This window comes from Giraffa tippelskirchi, chromosome 14 (genome assembly GCF_054371585.1).
Source record: "Giraffa tippelskirchi isolate mGirTip1 chromosome 14, T2T-mGirTip1v1.2.pri, whole genome shotgun sequence".
Classification (NCBI taxonomy): Eukaryota; Metazoa; Chordata; class Mammalia; order Artiodactyla; family Giraffidae; genus Giraffa; species Giraffa tippelskirchi.
This window is the reverse complement of record NC_137288.1, coordinates 47,165,513-47,179,296: the sequence shown is the minus strand read 5'-3', so window position 1 is coordinate 47,179,296 and position 13,784 is coordinate 47,165,513. Positions and strand designations below refer to the sequence as shown.

The 13,784-nt window shown below is 39.5% G+C and overlaps 1 protein-coding gene across 1 annotated transcript in view; it reads left to right on the top strand.

The window, feature by feature from the left end:
• Window positions 1–13,784, top strand: part of GREB1L (GREB1 like retinoic acid receptor coactivator) — a 186,854-nt gene that overhangs the window by 78,865 nt on the left and 94,205 nt on the right. The window contains exon 6 of the mRNA XM_081562755.1: window positions 10,400–10,576. Coding sequence (XP_081418881.1) covers window positions 10,400–10,576 — 177 coding nt within the window. The remainder of the gene's footprint in view (window positions 1–10,399; window positions 10,577–13,784) is intronic.

Sequence of the window (13,784 nt, the reverse complement as noted above, 5' to 3'; positions counted from 1 at the left end):
GGAAATGGCAACCTACTCTAGTATTCTTGCCTGGAAAATTCCCTGTACAGAGGACCTGGTGGGCTACAGTCCGTGGGGCTGTAGAGTTCAGACATGGCTGAGCACAAGCTCTTGATAGTTTATAGTTTGTCCACAGCTCTTTCGCCGTGGTTCATTCTAAGGCAGTTCTAAGAGTCCTCTCACACAAAGGCAGAACAGCCCTAACATTTTCCTAATGAAATTGACGGTGGAATAGGGCAATATAGTACCTGGGTTTGTGTCAGCAGACCAGCTTCCCTTCTTGGGAAATCTTCTATTTACCTAAGGCTCACAGGAAGGTAAAGCTATTTTTAGAGGCAATTTAGATAAGCAGATGCTTAACACCTGATGGGCTTCTGGGGTTTGCCATTCAGATGTAAATTTTGGTTGCTAATTTCTTATGTAAATTATTGGTAGGTTTCTACCCCACTGGGAAGCCGATGATTGTCTAAAGGGGTAAAGGGCCACCAAATTTTAAGCCTCCCATTACAGCTTTGATTACTCGAGTTTGTGTTTACAGCTGTTTCAGTAAACTTTCCCCTCCCCCACTTAGATTACCCTGTAACCTTCAAGTTGGAGATAATTGGAGAATGCAAATCCTGGTTCTGTGAAGTGAAAACCTTGGCTGTTTTCTTAAGGAAAATGCAGATGAGGTTTACAAAGAAGTGCTCTGTACTAGGACTCCTTTAAAATTAAAATCATTTGCTACAAGATTCTTGGTTTTAGGACAGCTTGTCAGTATTACTCAGAAAATGAAACTATTTAGGGGCAAATGTGTCCAAGAAATTGTTATAATTGTGCCCCATTCCGTATCTTTCTTCCCTTGTGTTGCAGTAATCAGTCTTACACCATCCTTCGGGTACTTTCCCCTAGATCATCTAGTGGCTTCTAAAAGAAAAATCCTATCTTTTTTTCAGAATTAGTCCAGATGAATTTTAAAACTACCCTAGAGGGGAGTATTAAGGTTTCTCCATTTTATTTGACATTTTAATTGAGATTTAATGAGGACAAGATGGTTGGATGGCATCACCGACTCAATGGACATGAATTGGAGCAAACTCCGGGAGACGGCAAAGGACAGGGAAGCCTGGCGTGCTGCAGTTCATGGGGTCACAAAGAGTTGAACACGACTGAGTGACTGAACAACAATATTTATTATATTAATATTCTGACATATTTCAAATAGTGAAGGAATAGAGCTATCTGCTACACCAGATATTTGGATCCTATAAGTCTTGAAACCTAATCATGTTTTGTAGATTCTTTAGCTACTTCTTTACAGATGCACAGAGCTTATTTTCAATCTTTTTTTAAAAAAGCTAAATTAAATATTGCTCTTTGCATAATATATATTTTTCTTAATTGGGGGTCCTTGATGATATATTTTGTATAAATTAGCTCATCTGAATCCCAAGAATGAAGATTTGTAGGAAACAGTCCAGACTCTTGTGAGCGTCTTCTCAAAATAACTATGAAGTAAACTCAGGGACTTTTCTTTGATTTTGCAAACTTTTCTGGCTTTGGATTGATTTCTTTCTTCCTGACTCTTTCCCTGGACTCACCCTTGCCTTCTTTTCCTCACCTACTTCCTCTTAATTAAATTGCCTATAGTCTTGTGTTGGTGATTAACTGAAAGGCAAAAAGACAAAGTAGGACATTTAAAAAATGAACTTAAAAAAATTTATAGTTCACTTACAATGCTGTGTTACTTTCTGCTGTACAGCAAAGTGATTCAGTTATACATATGTACACATTCTTTTTTGTATTCTTCTCCATTATGATGTATCACAGGATATTGAATATAGTTCCCTGTGCTATACAGTAGGATGTTGTTTATGCATTCTCTACATGCTAGTTTGCACCTGCTAACCCCAACTCCCAACGTTACTCCTCCCCTCCTTGGCAACCACAGATCTGTTCATTGTTAGACTTAATTTTTTTTAAGGACAGTTTTAGATTTACAGAAAAATTGAGAAAACAGTACAGAGTTTCTGTATATCCCCACAGTTTGCCCTATTGTGAACATGTTACATTATTAGTAATTTTAGTGCTCACTAAAGTCCATAGTTTATTTGGTTCTTTAGTTTCTACCTGATGTCTTCTTTCTATTCCAGAACCCATCTGAAAGTGGTCGCTCAGTCATATCTGACTCTTTGCAACCCCCTGGACCATAGCCTGCAAAGCTCCTCTGTCCCTGGGATTCTCCAGGCAAGAATACTGGAGTGGGGAGCCATTTCTTTCTCCAGGGGATCTTCCCAACCCAGGGATTGAACCCTGGTCTCCTGTATTACAGGCAGACTCTTTACCATTTGAGCCGCCAGGGAATATCCAGAACTGGTCTTCAGTTCAGTTTAGTTCAGTTGCTCAGTTGTGTCCCACTCTTTGCAACCCCATGGACTGCAGCACACCAGGCCTCCCTGTCCATCACCAACTCCTGGAGTTTGCTCAAACTCATGTCCATTGAGTCAGTGATGCCATCCAACCATCTTATCCTCTGTCGTCCCCTTCTCCTCCCACCTTCAATCTTTCCCAGCATCAGGGTCTTTTCAAATAAGTTAGTTCTCCACATCAGGTGGCCAAATTATTGGAGTTTCAGCTTCAGCATCAGTCCTTCCAATGAATATCCAGTACTGATTTCCTGTAGGGTGGACTGGTTGGATCTCTTTGCAGTCCAAAGGACTCTCAAGAGTCTTCTCCAACACCACAGTTCAAAACCATCAATTCTTTGATGCTCAGCTTTCTTTATAGTCCAACTCTCACATCCATACATGACTACTGGGAAAACCATAGCTTTGACTAGATGGACCTTTGTTGGCAAAGTGACGTCTCTGCTTTTTAATATGCTGTCTAGGTTGGTCAATAGAACCGGTCTGGGGTACTATTAATACATTAGATGTAGCTGTTGTGTCTCCTTAGGCTCCTCTTGGCTGTGACAATTCCTCAGACTTGCTTTGTTTTTGATGATCCTGATAGTTTCAGAGATTATAGACCAGGTGTATTCTAGACCTTCTATTGGAATTTGATGTTTTTCTCCTGATGAGACTGGGGTTATATATGGGTTTGGTGGGGAAGATCACAGAGATAAAGTGTCATTTTCATCTTACTGTGTCAAGGGCACATACTTTCAGATGATTTATGAGGGGTGACATTGACCTTGATCACCTGGCTGAGACAGTGTTATCTCCATTTCCCATGAGTATCCCATCCCTGCTGTACCCTCCCCCCATACTGTTGAAGAAAGTCCCTACACTCAGCCTACACTTTTTAAGGACTGGGGAGTTACGCTCCACATCCTTGAGAGCAGAGTAGCTACATAAATTATTTGGAATTCTACTGCATGGAAGTTTGTCTCTTTTCCTTCATTTATTAATTTACACAGTCATTTGTTTATATTCATTCATGAATATTTATTTTATTTGGGGGGTTATAATCCAATACTATTTTATTTTCTTATTTAACTTTTTCCAGTTTTGGCCCTTGGTAGCAATTTCAGTTGGTTCTTGTGCCCCTTTTATAAGCTGCCATCATTATGAGGTTTTTTTTTTTAACACAAAATAGGAAATTTTCTCTTTTCACTCTAACAAGCAGCTGTATATTTTTAATTTTTATTTATTATTTTTAATTTTTGGCTGTGCTGAGTCCTTGTTGCTTCATGTGGACATTATTCTGGTGAGCAGGGGCTACTCTCTAGTTGTGGTGCATGGGCTTCTCATTGCTGTGACTTCTCTTGTTGTGGATCACGGACTCTAGGGGGCGAGGGCTCAGCACTTGTGGCTCACAGGCTTAGTTGCCCCTTGGCATGTGGGATCTTCCCTGACCAGGGATCGAACTGGTGTCCCCTGAAATGCGAAGTAGATTCTTAACGGCTGGACCACCAAGGAAACCCACAGGCACTTTTTGGAAAAAAAAATATTCAAGAGGAAGAGGTTTGCTTCCTTCTTATATGAGAAAAACTTTTCTCCTAGAATCCAGTCATTGTTTAATAATTATAACTTTTCACCTCTAGGTGTCCTCATATCATAAATGGGAAAACCTTCAAAGGCTAAAGTGCTGAAAGCTATTAGTGCTTCTTACTTTGAGTGGACTGTGTAGTTTTCCTTATACCACAGACCTCACGTTGAAATCATCTTTCTTCCAGAGCAAATCCTGCTTCTTCAGATATTTTGCACATGAACTGTGTCTTCTCTACTCTATTCCTGTGTAGCCCCAAGCTAAAATTGTACTTTCCCCCCTTAATTTCCCTTTGGCTGCAATGTATTGCTTTGAGAAAGCTCATTAGAAAAGGACACCTTTGTGGCTTGCAAAACTGAATTTTGAGTATTCACCACGGCTTCCCTGGTGGCTCAGGCAGTAAAGAATCTGCCTGCAATGCGGGAGACCCCTGGATCGATCCCTGAGTGGGGAAGATTCCCTGGAAAGGGGAATGGCTACCTACTCCAGTATTCTTGCCTGGAGAATCCCGTGGACAGAAGAGTCTAGTGGGTAACAGTCCGTGGTGTCCCAAAGAGTTGGACACGACTGAGCGACTAACACATTCACTTTCAGTAGGTGTGAGATGGGTGGATGCTGACAGAGCCCATGGCTGGCAGGGTTGTGTTCAGACTGCTCTAACAAGTGCCCCAAGGATTCAGCCTAGAAAGCTAGGTGATGAAACTCAGCAAAGATGGGCAATGGAGAAGCCGTAGAAGAGTGTCCTACGTCAGACCAGGGAAGGTGTCGTGGTCAGAGTAACCTTTATTCTGTGGTCAGAGCGACGTTAATTCTCTAACCTGGAGTCAGGAGACCTGAGTCCCAACTTCTTGGGTTGCTGGGCATTTGACCTTGGACTGTTTTCTTAACCTTTATGGGTCCTAGTTTCCTCATCTACAAACTAAAGAGATAGGGATAGATTAGTGTTACCCAATCTTTGACTCACAAATCTCTCTTATAGTAGTACATAATTTTTGGACCCCTTAGGAATTTAAAAACTATTCTGTCACTGTATGGCATGTGATAAAGAATCAATTTTAAGTAGAAAATATTTATTTTAGATCAATATACTAATTACTCTTTGATACTATTCATGCATGAGAAAAAATTGTCTACATTTTATCCTTTAGTTGCTGTTTAAGGCTTTCCTGATGGCTCAGCAGGTAAAGAGCCCACCTGTAGTGCACAAGACACAGGAGATGTACATATGATCCCTGGGTTTGGAAGATCCCCTGGAGGAGGAAATGGCATCATGCTTCAGTAACCTTGCCTGGAAAATTCTATGGACAGAGGAGCCTGGTGGGCTATAGTCCATGGGTTTATAAATAGTTGGACATGACTGAGCATGTAGCAGTTACTGTTTAATTTACTTTAAATTGGTTGTATAAGGAAAAGCATATTTTGTTGACAAATTAAAAAATAAAATGTTAAACCTTTTTCCGACAGGTAGGGGGAGTGGCAGAGGAGGGGAGCCAAGTGTATTTATGTTTCCCAGCATTAAAAAAAAGGCAAGATCCACTTTTATTACCCAAACTGGAATTTTTACGTTTTAGGATTAAAAGTGAAATTCGCTCAGTCATGTCCAACTTTCTGGGACCTTATGGACTGTAGCCTGCCAGGCTCCTCTGTCCATGGGATTCTCCAGGCCAGAATACTGGAGTGGGTTGCCATTCCCTTCTCCAGGGGATCTTCCCAACTCAGGAATTGAACCCAGGTCTCCCACATTGTGGGCAGATTCTTTACCATCTGAGCCACCAGGGAAGCCCAAGAATACTGGAGTGGGTTGTCTATCCCTTCTCCAGCAGATCTTCCTGACCCAGGAATCGAAACAGGATCTCCTGCATTGCAGGTGGATTCTTTACCAGTTAAGCTACCAGGATGTACTAATTTATTTTTATAATTTTTGCTCCATGTGATGAAAAAGTTTCAGACTGCTCTTTGCAGAATTTGTCTGCAAATAATATGCTGCTGAAAGAAGTAGGCTTTTCTCTCTTACACAAAAAGCCAAATTGGATTGTTGTTGTTGTTTAGTTACCAAGTCTTGTCTGACTCTTTGCAACCCCAGGGACTGTAGCCTGCCAGGCTCCTCTGTCCATGGGATTTCCCAGGCAAGAATACTGAAGTGGGTTGCCATTTCCTTCTCCAGGGGATCTTCTCAACCAAGGGGTTGAACCCTCATCTCCTGCATTGGCAGAGGGATTCTTTACCACTGAGCCACCGGGGAAGCCCCAAACTGGATTATAATCACTAAAATTTTACCTTAACATTGCTTTTTTTTTTGGTGCCCTAGAAGCATATTGGTGCATTTTATATAATTTTATAATTTGACAAGTGAGGACGAGGTTGACTCTAACTTTCATATCTAGCAAAGAGCACCTTAGGCACATTTGTAAAATGACTGTGTCCGTCAAAACACAATCTATGTTCCCTAAGCTTCCCATTATTAACCACTAGCCTATTATGGGTATAAATTAAGCAACATATCAATACATGTGACTGATAATAAAAATCAATCTTAAAATGTGTGATAATCAAAGCCACACATTGATATGGGCTTCAATCAAGTGAGTGCTGAGTTCGCTCAGCTGATTTCCACTATCCCTACATGTATAGCATGGAATGTCCTTAGAACATTTTGCTTTAAAGGTAGAATATTAGAATAATTATTAGTTTTTATAAATTGGTAATGTTATCTATTTTAGTTTCACGTATAGTTCTCCAGTTGGAGAAGGAAATGGCAAACCACTCCAGTATTCTTGCCTGGAGAATCCCAGGGACAGAGGAGCCTGGTGGGCTGCCGTCTATGGGGTCGCACGGAGTTGGACACGACTGAAGTGACTTAGCAGCAGCAGCAGCAGCATAGTTCTCCAGTATCATGGAGAACTTTTATGAATCCCCAGGACTTGGATAACTCCCCTTTGGAAAATCCTGTATCAGATGACCTTGAGATACCAGATAGCTCTGATGTTCTAAAAGTCTTGTTGTTCAATCGCTAAGTCATGTCCAACTCTGACTGCACCACTCCAAGCTTCCCTGTCCTCTACTATCTCCTGGAGTTTTCTCAAATTCATGATCATTGAGTCGGTGATGCTATCTAATCATCTTGTCCTCTGCTACCCCCTTCTCCTTTTGCCTTCAATCTTTCCCAGCATCAGGGTCTTTTCCAATGAGTTGGCTCTTTGCATCAGGTGGACAAAGTTATTGGAGCTTTAGCTTCAGCATCAGTTCTTCAGGATTGATTTCTTTTAGGATTGACTGGTTTGATCTCCTTGCTGTCCAAGTGACTCTCAAAAGTCTTCTCCAGCACCACAATTTGAAAGCATCAATTCTTTGGCACTCAACCTTCTTTATAGTCCAATTCTCACATCCGTATGTGACTACTGGAAAACCATAGCTTTGAGTATACGGACCTTTGTCAGCAAAGTGATGTCTCTGCTTTTTAATAATTTGCAAATCGGTACAGATTGGTACTGACTTGTGTATTCTTTCTAATATGGAGTGACTGAAAGTTCAGAAAGTTTGTAGTACTACTTCTCAGTGACAGAGAAATCTCCTCAAGCAACCTGTTTCCATCAATCAGTGATCGTAAACCTCTCATCACTGCATCATCTGCATCCTTTGGGAAGGTGTTTATGTTTTGCCCTTTGGAGAAAGTTGTAATAATGGTGCTGCCTACTAGGGATAGATTTGCTGTCTATACACGAATTAATAATTCCTTTGATTAAAAAAATTACTGCTCCTTTTAGGACTTTTTTTTGGCTACACAGCATGTGGGTTCCTAGTTCCCCCACCAGGGACTGAAGCAGTGCCTTCAGCAACAGAAGCTCAGTGTTCTAACTTAACCTGACCTCCAGGAAGTCTCTTGTTTTAGCCTCCTAGGATTAGGATTTTAGAATTTGGTAAAGACATTTGTGTTAACCCCTCATGGTTGGCTCTGGAGTATAACTATTGTTAGTGCTTCTTTTTTTTCCAAGTTGACGAATACATTTTATGCCTGTTTTTATATAGCAAACTTTCTATGTCTCAGATCACTGGACATTATGGGACTTATTCCTCCTCCAGGGGATCTTACCAGCCCAGGGTTTGAACGCACGTCTTCTGTGTCTCCCGCATTGGTAGGCAGGATCTTTACCACTAGCACCACCTGGGAAGCCCTGATCGCACGTAACAAACTTTCCATGTGTCACATCACTGGACATTATGGGGCTCATTATGTAAGCTTGAACAAACACTCTCACCTTTCTGAGCCTCAATTTCTCCATGTATGAAAGGGATATATAGTCATACCTAGCTAGAATTGTTGAGAGGATTAAATAAGAAAGTCTCTGCAGTGCTTAGCACTCCACCTGGCTTATGTTAAGTGCTCCATAAATTTTAACTGCCTTTCATATCATATCATCAGCTCCCAAATTTCAAACCTGAGAGTTTTATCCCTTAATGGAAGTGGAGACAGCAGATTCTTTAAAGGGTTCTGTGCATCTATAGGCTCCAAAATATGTTTGTAAACTGAATAAATAATATGACCCCATATATAAATGATTATTCAAATAAATACAAATGATATTGTGAATAATAAAATAAAATTCATTCAAATTGTTAAAGAATTCACAATAACATTGGATATTATTTTTCTCAAATTGCAAACACTGGAAGTTACATTTGAGTTTTTAGTTTTAAAAGAGAATCTCCAAGCTTGAAATGGTTGAACTTCATTGTCTTTATCATTCTAGCCTTTGACTTCCTGACTTTTTTGTAATTTTATCATGTCTGCTTTTGAGGTTTAATGATCCAAACCATACAGTAGATTCCTATGCACCATAGCTTCATACCATATTTGGTTGTTGTTTTCATTTATTTCTCATATACTCACTGATGGCATTCAATTTTTGTTGGCATTTGGCTAATATCATAATATGCATTGATGCTGGGAGAGCCTGGCATGGTTCTGGCCCACTATGTTTTGGGCGATAATGATGGCGCTCTCCCCAGGGTTGTGTGTGAGAATTAGCCATCCATCTTCCATTGTCCAGTTTTCTGTCAGGTGCCCAACTATGGCCAGGAAGGTGGGATGTTCCAGTGGCCCATCTTGGACCAGGTGCCAGCTCCAGCTCAGTCTGAAATATCACAGCTGTCCAGGGGGATCCCATAACTAGAGCATTGGGAGGATCGTTTCCCAGGAGACATGGAGATCAGAGCTTTGTAGCAGAGCATAGCTGTCCTCTGTTATACTGTTTTGTAATTGCCAGTTCCTTATATATCCTTGCAGTTGACTACAGGTGAGTTCTTAGAGGATGACACATTCTGTTCAGCTCTATCCCCGGGCCAAGGACAGCACTTGTTGCAAATCATTTTATTTTAATTTTATTTCTTTATTTTTGTCTGTGCTGGATCTTTGTTGCTGTGTGCAGGCTTTCTCTAGGTGTGGCGAGAGCGAGCTGCTCTTCCCTATATTGCGCAGGCTTCTCACTGCAGTGGTGTCTCTCGTTGTGGAGAACAGACTCTAGATGCGTGGGCTTCCGTAGTTGTAGCTCATGGGCTCAGTAGTTGTGGCGCATGGGCTTAGTTGCTCTGTGGCATGTGGAATCTTCCCAGACCAGGGATTGAAACCACGTCCCCTGTATTGGCAGGCAGAAATCCACAAATCATTTTTAGTAAATGATGAACTAATGAATTAAGGTAATAATTTATGGTTACAAAGTGGTTGTGTAAGGTTTTGTCATTTCTTATGATGTCTCATCAGTTCTGGTTCTAATCCATTCATTTATGATTCACTAAACTCTGAGCTTCAGTCTCTTCCTTTGTGAAACAGAGAACATCTGTGTTCTATGATCAATCTGACTTAGAGAAGTGAATTTGCATTGAAACTAAGAATACTGTATTATGTGCACATAAAATTACGTATGTTTGTCAGTTTCCTATGTATTTATCGTTTCCTTACTTGTGGATCAGAAAATATAAAGTCATCAGTGTTGGCCAAAACAGTTGGAAATATCTCCTTTTAGTACCTTTTTGGGCTTCCCTGATGGCTCAATGGGTAAAGAACGTGCCTGCAATGCAGGAGACAGCGGTTCGATCCCTGGATCGGGAAGATCCCTTGGAGAAGGGAATGGCAATCCAATCCACTCCAGGATTCTTTCCTGGGAAATCCCATGGACAGAGGAGCCTCGTGGGCTACAGACCATGGGGTTGAAAAGATTCGGACACTGAAGCAACTGAGCATGAGCATCTTTTTCGCTCTGCTCAGGGGAGCACATATGATAGACGTGTGTTTGGGTGGTAGTCTATGAACTTTAAATTTAGTCCTTAATAGTGATTCCCGCAGGTAAATCTACTCTCCAGATGGGTGATGTGGAGTTATAACCTCTTTAAACATTCCACTGTGCCCTTTTTCTTTTTTTTTATTGGTTTCTAGGTTTTTGTCAAGCAGGAAAGGATTTGCGTTTGGTATCTCTGTGTATGGAACAGATTGACATCCCAGCAGGATTCCTCCTGGTGGGGGCCAAGTCTCCCAACCTTCCTGAACACATCCTAGTGTGTGCTGTAGACAAGCGATTCCTACCAGATGATCATGGGAAAAATGCACTTTTAGGTGAGTATTTCATACCTACAAAGTTCCTTCTGAGATAAAAAAATTAAAATATGAGTTTATTAAGTTATCACAGAATTTTTAAAAATCACGGAATTAGCTGGGGATTATATAGTTTAGTTTAAGTAAAGAAACATTTTTTCATTAGTTGTTGTTCAGTCACTCAGTCCTGTCCAACTCTTTGGAACCTCATGGCCTGCAGTGTGCCAAGCTTCCCTGTCCTTCACCATCTCCTGGAGTTTGCTCAAACTCATGTCCATTGAGTCAGTGATGCCATCCAACCATCTCATTCTCTGTCATCCAACCATCTCATCCTCTTCTCCTTCTGCCTTCAATCTTTCCTAGCATCAGGGTCTTTTCTAATGAGTTGGCTCTTTGGATCAGATGGCCAAAGTATTGGAGCTTCAGCTTGAGCATCAGTCCTTTCAATGAATATTCAGGGTTGATTTCCATTCAGATTGACTGGTTTCATCTCCTTGCAGTCCAGGGGACTCGGAAGAGTCTTCTCCAGCGCCACAGTTCAAAAGCATCAATTCTTCAGCGATCAGCCTTCTTTATGGTCCAACTTTCACATCTCTACATGACTACTGGAAAAACCACAGCTTTGACTGTATGGACCTTTTTCGGCCAAGTAACGTCTCTACATTTTAATATGCTGCCATCTAGTAACTTCTCACAAGTTAGCTTTCACTTTTTTACTAACTCTCAAAATATTCACCTTAATGAAGAGATTTTTAAAACCAGACATTAAAGAATGCCATGCAGTTTATCAAAAAAAATTATTTTGTGAAATAAAATAGGATTCACTCTCTATAGAGTCATTGGTCTGGACCTGATATAAAACCAACTCTCAGTTATTCAACTGTGGATTATCCACTTTGTAAGTTATTGATAGCTATTCTATACCATCCATTATTTCTAATTATACTTTATTGATGTGGTTCTCATTTTATATTTAGCATTAGTTCAACCAAGATATATAGGAATATATCTATGATGTAACTTTTATCTCAGAATTTTTTAACTTTCTAGTGTTACTTTAAATATGGCCCTTTTTTCACAACATAGCTTCCCTACATCATGGAAAATAACAAAAGAGTGGATTTACTTTTTAATTATTATTTTTAAAGTTGAATTATAGTTCATTTTCAATATTATATTAGTTTTAAATGAATGGCATGAATTATCGTTGATTCAAGTGATTCAGTATTTTTACAGATTGTACTCCATTAAAAATTATTACAGGATAATGGATATAATTCCCTGTGCTGAAATATATATCCATGTTGCTTACCTATTTTATATTAGCAGTTTGTGTCTGTTAATCTCTTACACCTATTGTGCCCCCTCCTTCCTTTTATCCACTGATAAGCGCTAGTTTTCTATACCTGTAAGTCTGTTTGTTTTGCTGTATCATTCATTTGTATTATTTTTGGATTCATAGATAAGTGACCTCATACAGTTTTTTTTTCCTTCTATCTGACCTATTTCACTAAGCATAATACCCTCTGAGGTCATTGATGTTGTTACAGATGGCAGAATTTCATTCTTTTTTATGACTGAGTAATCTTCCATTGTGTGTGCATGTGTCTGTGTATATACACATGTGTATGTATATGTATATATTAAGGCCACTGCATACGAACCTTCAAGTTGCAGGCTTTCCAAGATGTGAATGTATATTTGCATGTCCAATCATGTAAGGTGTGAGTGAAATTGCAGCTCGCCCTCCGTCTCCTACTGCTGACAGTCCTTCAGCTCTACCATCTCCCACCTCTTCTCCTTCCTCTAGTCAGTAGCTCTTCTTGCCTGTTTACTGGATGCCAGCCCCTGTTTGCCAGTAATACATATGTATTATACATAATACAGTGCAATAGTATAGTATCAATGCTGTACTATTGCACTTTTTCAAGATACTGTACTGTAGGATTAAAAATGTTGTATTTATTTTTTGTGTTTGTCATTCATGTATTATTTGTGTGAAAAGTATTATAAACCTATTACAGTGCAGTACCATATAGCCAACTGTGTTAGTTGGGTACCTAGGCTAACCCTGTTGGGCTTATGAATAAGTTGGACTTATGAATACACTCTTGGAATGGAACTCACTTGTATGTTATATATATATCATATATATATTTATATCCACAGGAGATATATATATATATATATATACACATACCACATATCCTTTATCCATTTGTCTGTTGATGGATACTTATGTTGCTTCCATATCCTGTCTATTGTAAACAACATTGCTATGAACTTTGAAGTGCATGTATCTTTTTAATTTAGTGTTTTTATTTTCTTTGGCTTTATACCCAGCACTGGAGTTACTGGATTATATAGCAGTTCTAGTTTTAGTTTTTTAAGGAACCTCTATTACTCTTTTCCATAATGACTGCTCCAATTTACATTGCCACCAAAAGTGTACAAAGGTTTCCTTCTCTTCACATACTTCCCAGCATTTATTATTTGTAGACATTCTGATGATAGCCATTCTAACAGGTGTGAAATGATATCATTGTTGTCTTGATTTGCTTTTCTCTAATAATCATCAGTGTTGAGCATCTCTTCCTGTGCCTATTAGCCATCTGTATGTCTTCTTTGCAAAAATGTCTATTCAGGTTTTCTGCCCACTTTTTGATTGAGTGGTTTGTTTTTTCGATACTGAGTTGTATGAGCTGTTTGTGTATTTTGGATACTAACCCATTTGTGGTGATATCATTTGCAAATATTTTCTCCCATTCCATAGGTTGTCTTTTCATTTTGTGTATGGTTTCCTTTGCTGTGCGAAGTCTAGGAGTACATAGATCAGTATCTTGAGTCAGAAAGTGATCCTGCACATGCTTTGTAAAGTTTCCCTAAGCTACAGTTCAAAATGCACTCTTGATTCATAGAAAAAGAAGTGATAAAAAAAAATAATAAATAAAAAAAAAAAAGAAAAAGAAGTGATAATTTTCATTTTCATGGGCTTTAATTTTTTTAAATACCCATTTTTTTCTTTTAGTGAAATTGAGCAGATGGTTTAATATAGACACATAATGGTAAAGTTTGTACACTGGACTAAATTAGCCAAGAAGATCCAGGTATTCTTTTGTTCATTCATTCATTCAACAGTATTTGTTCCAAAAAATCACATTAGGCTATGATATGTGGGCACAAGAATGATAAGACACGGTCTTTTCCATCACAGAGCTAAGAACCTAGT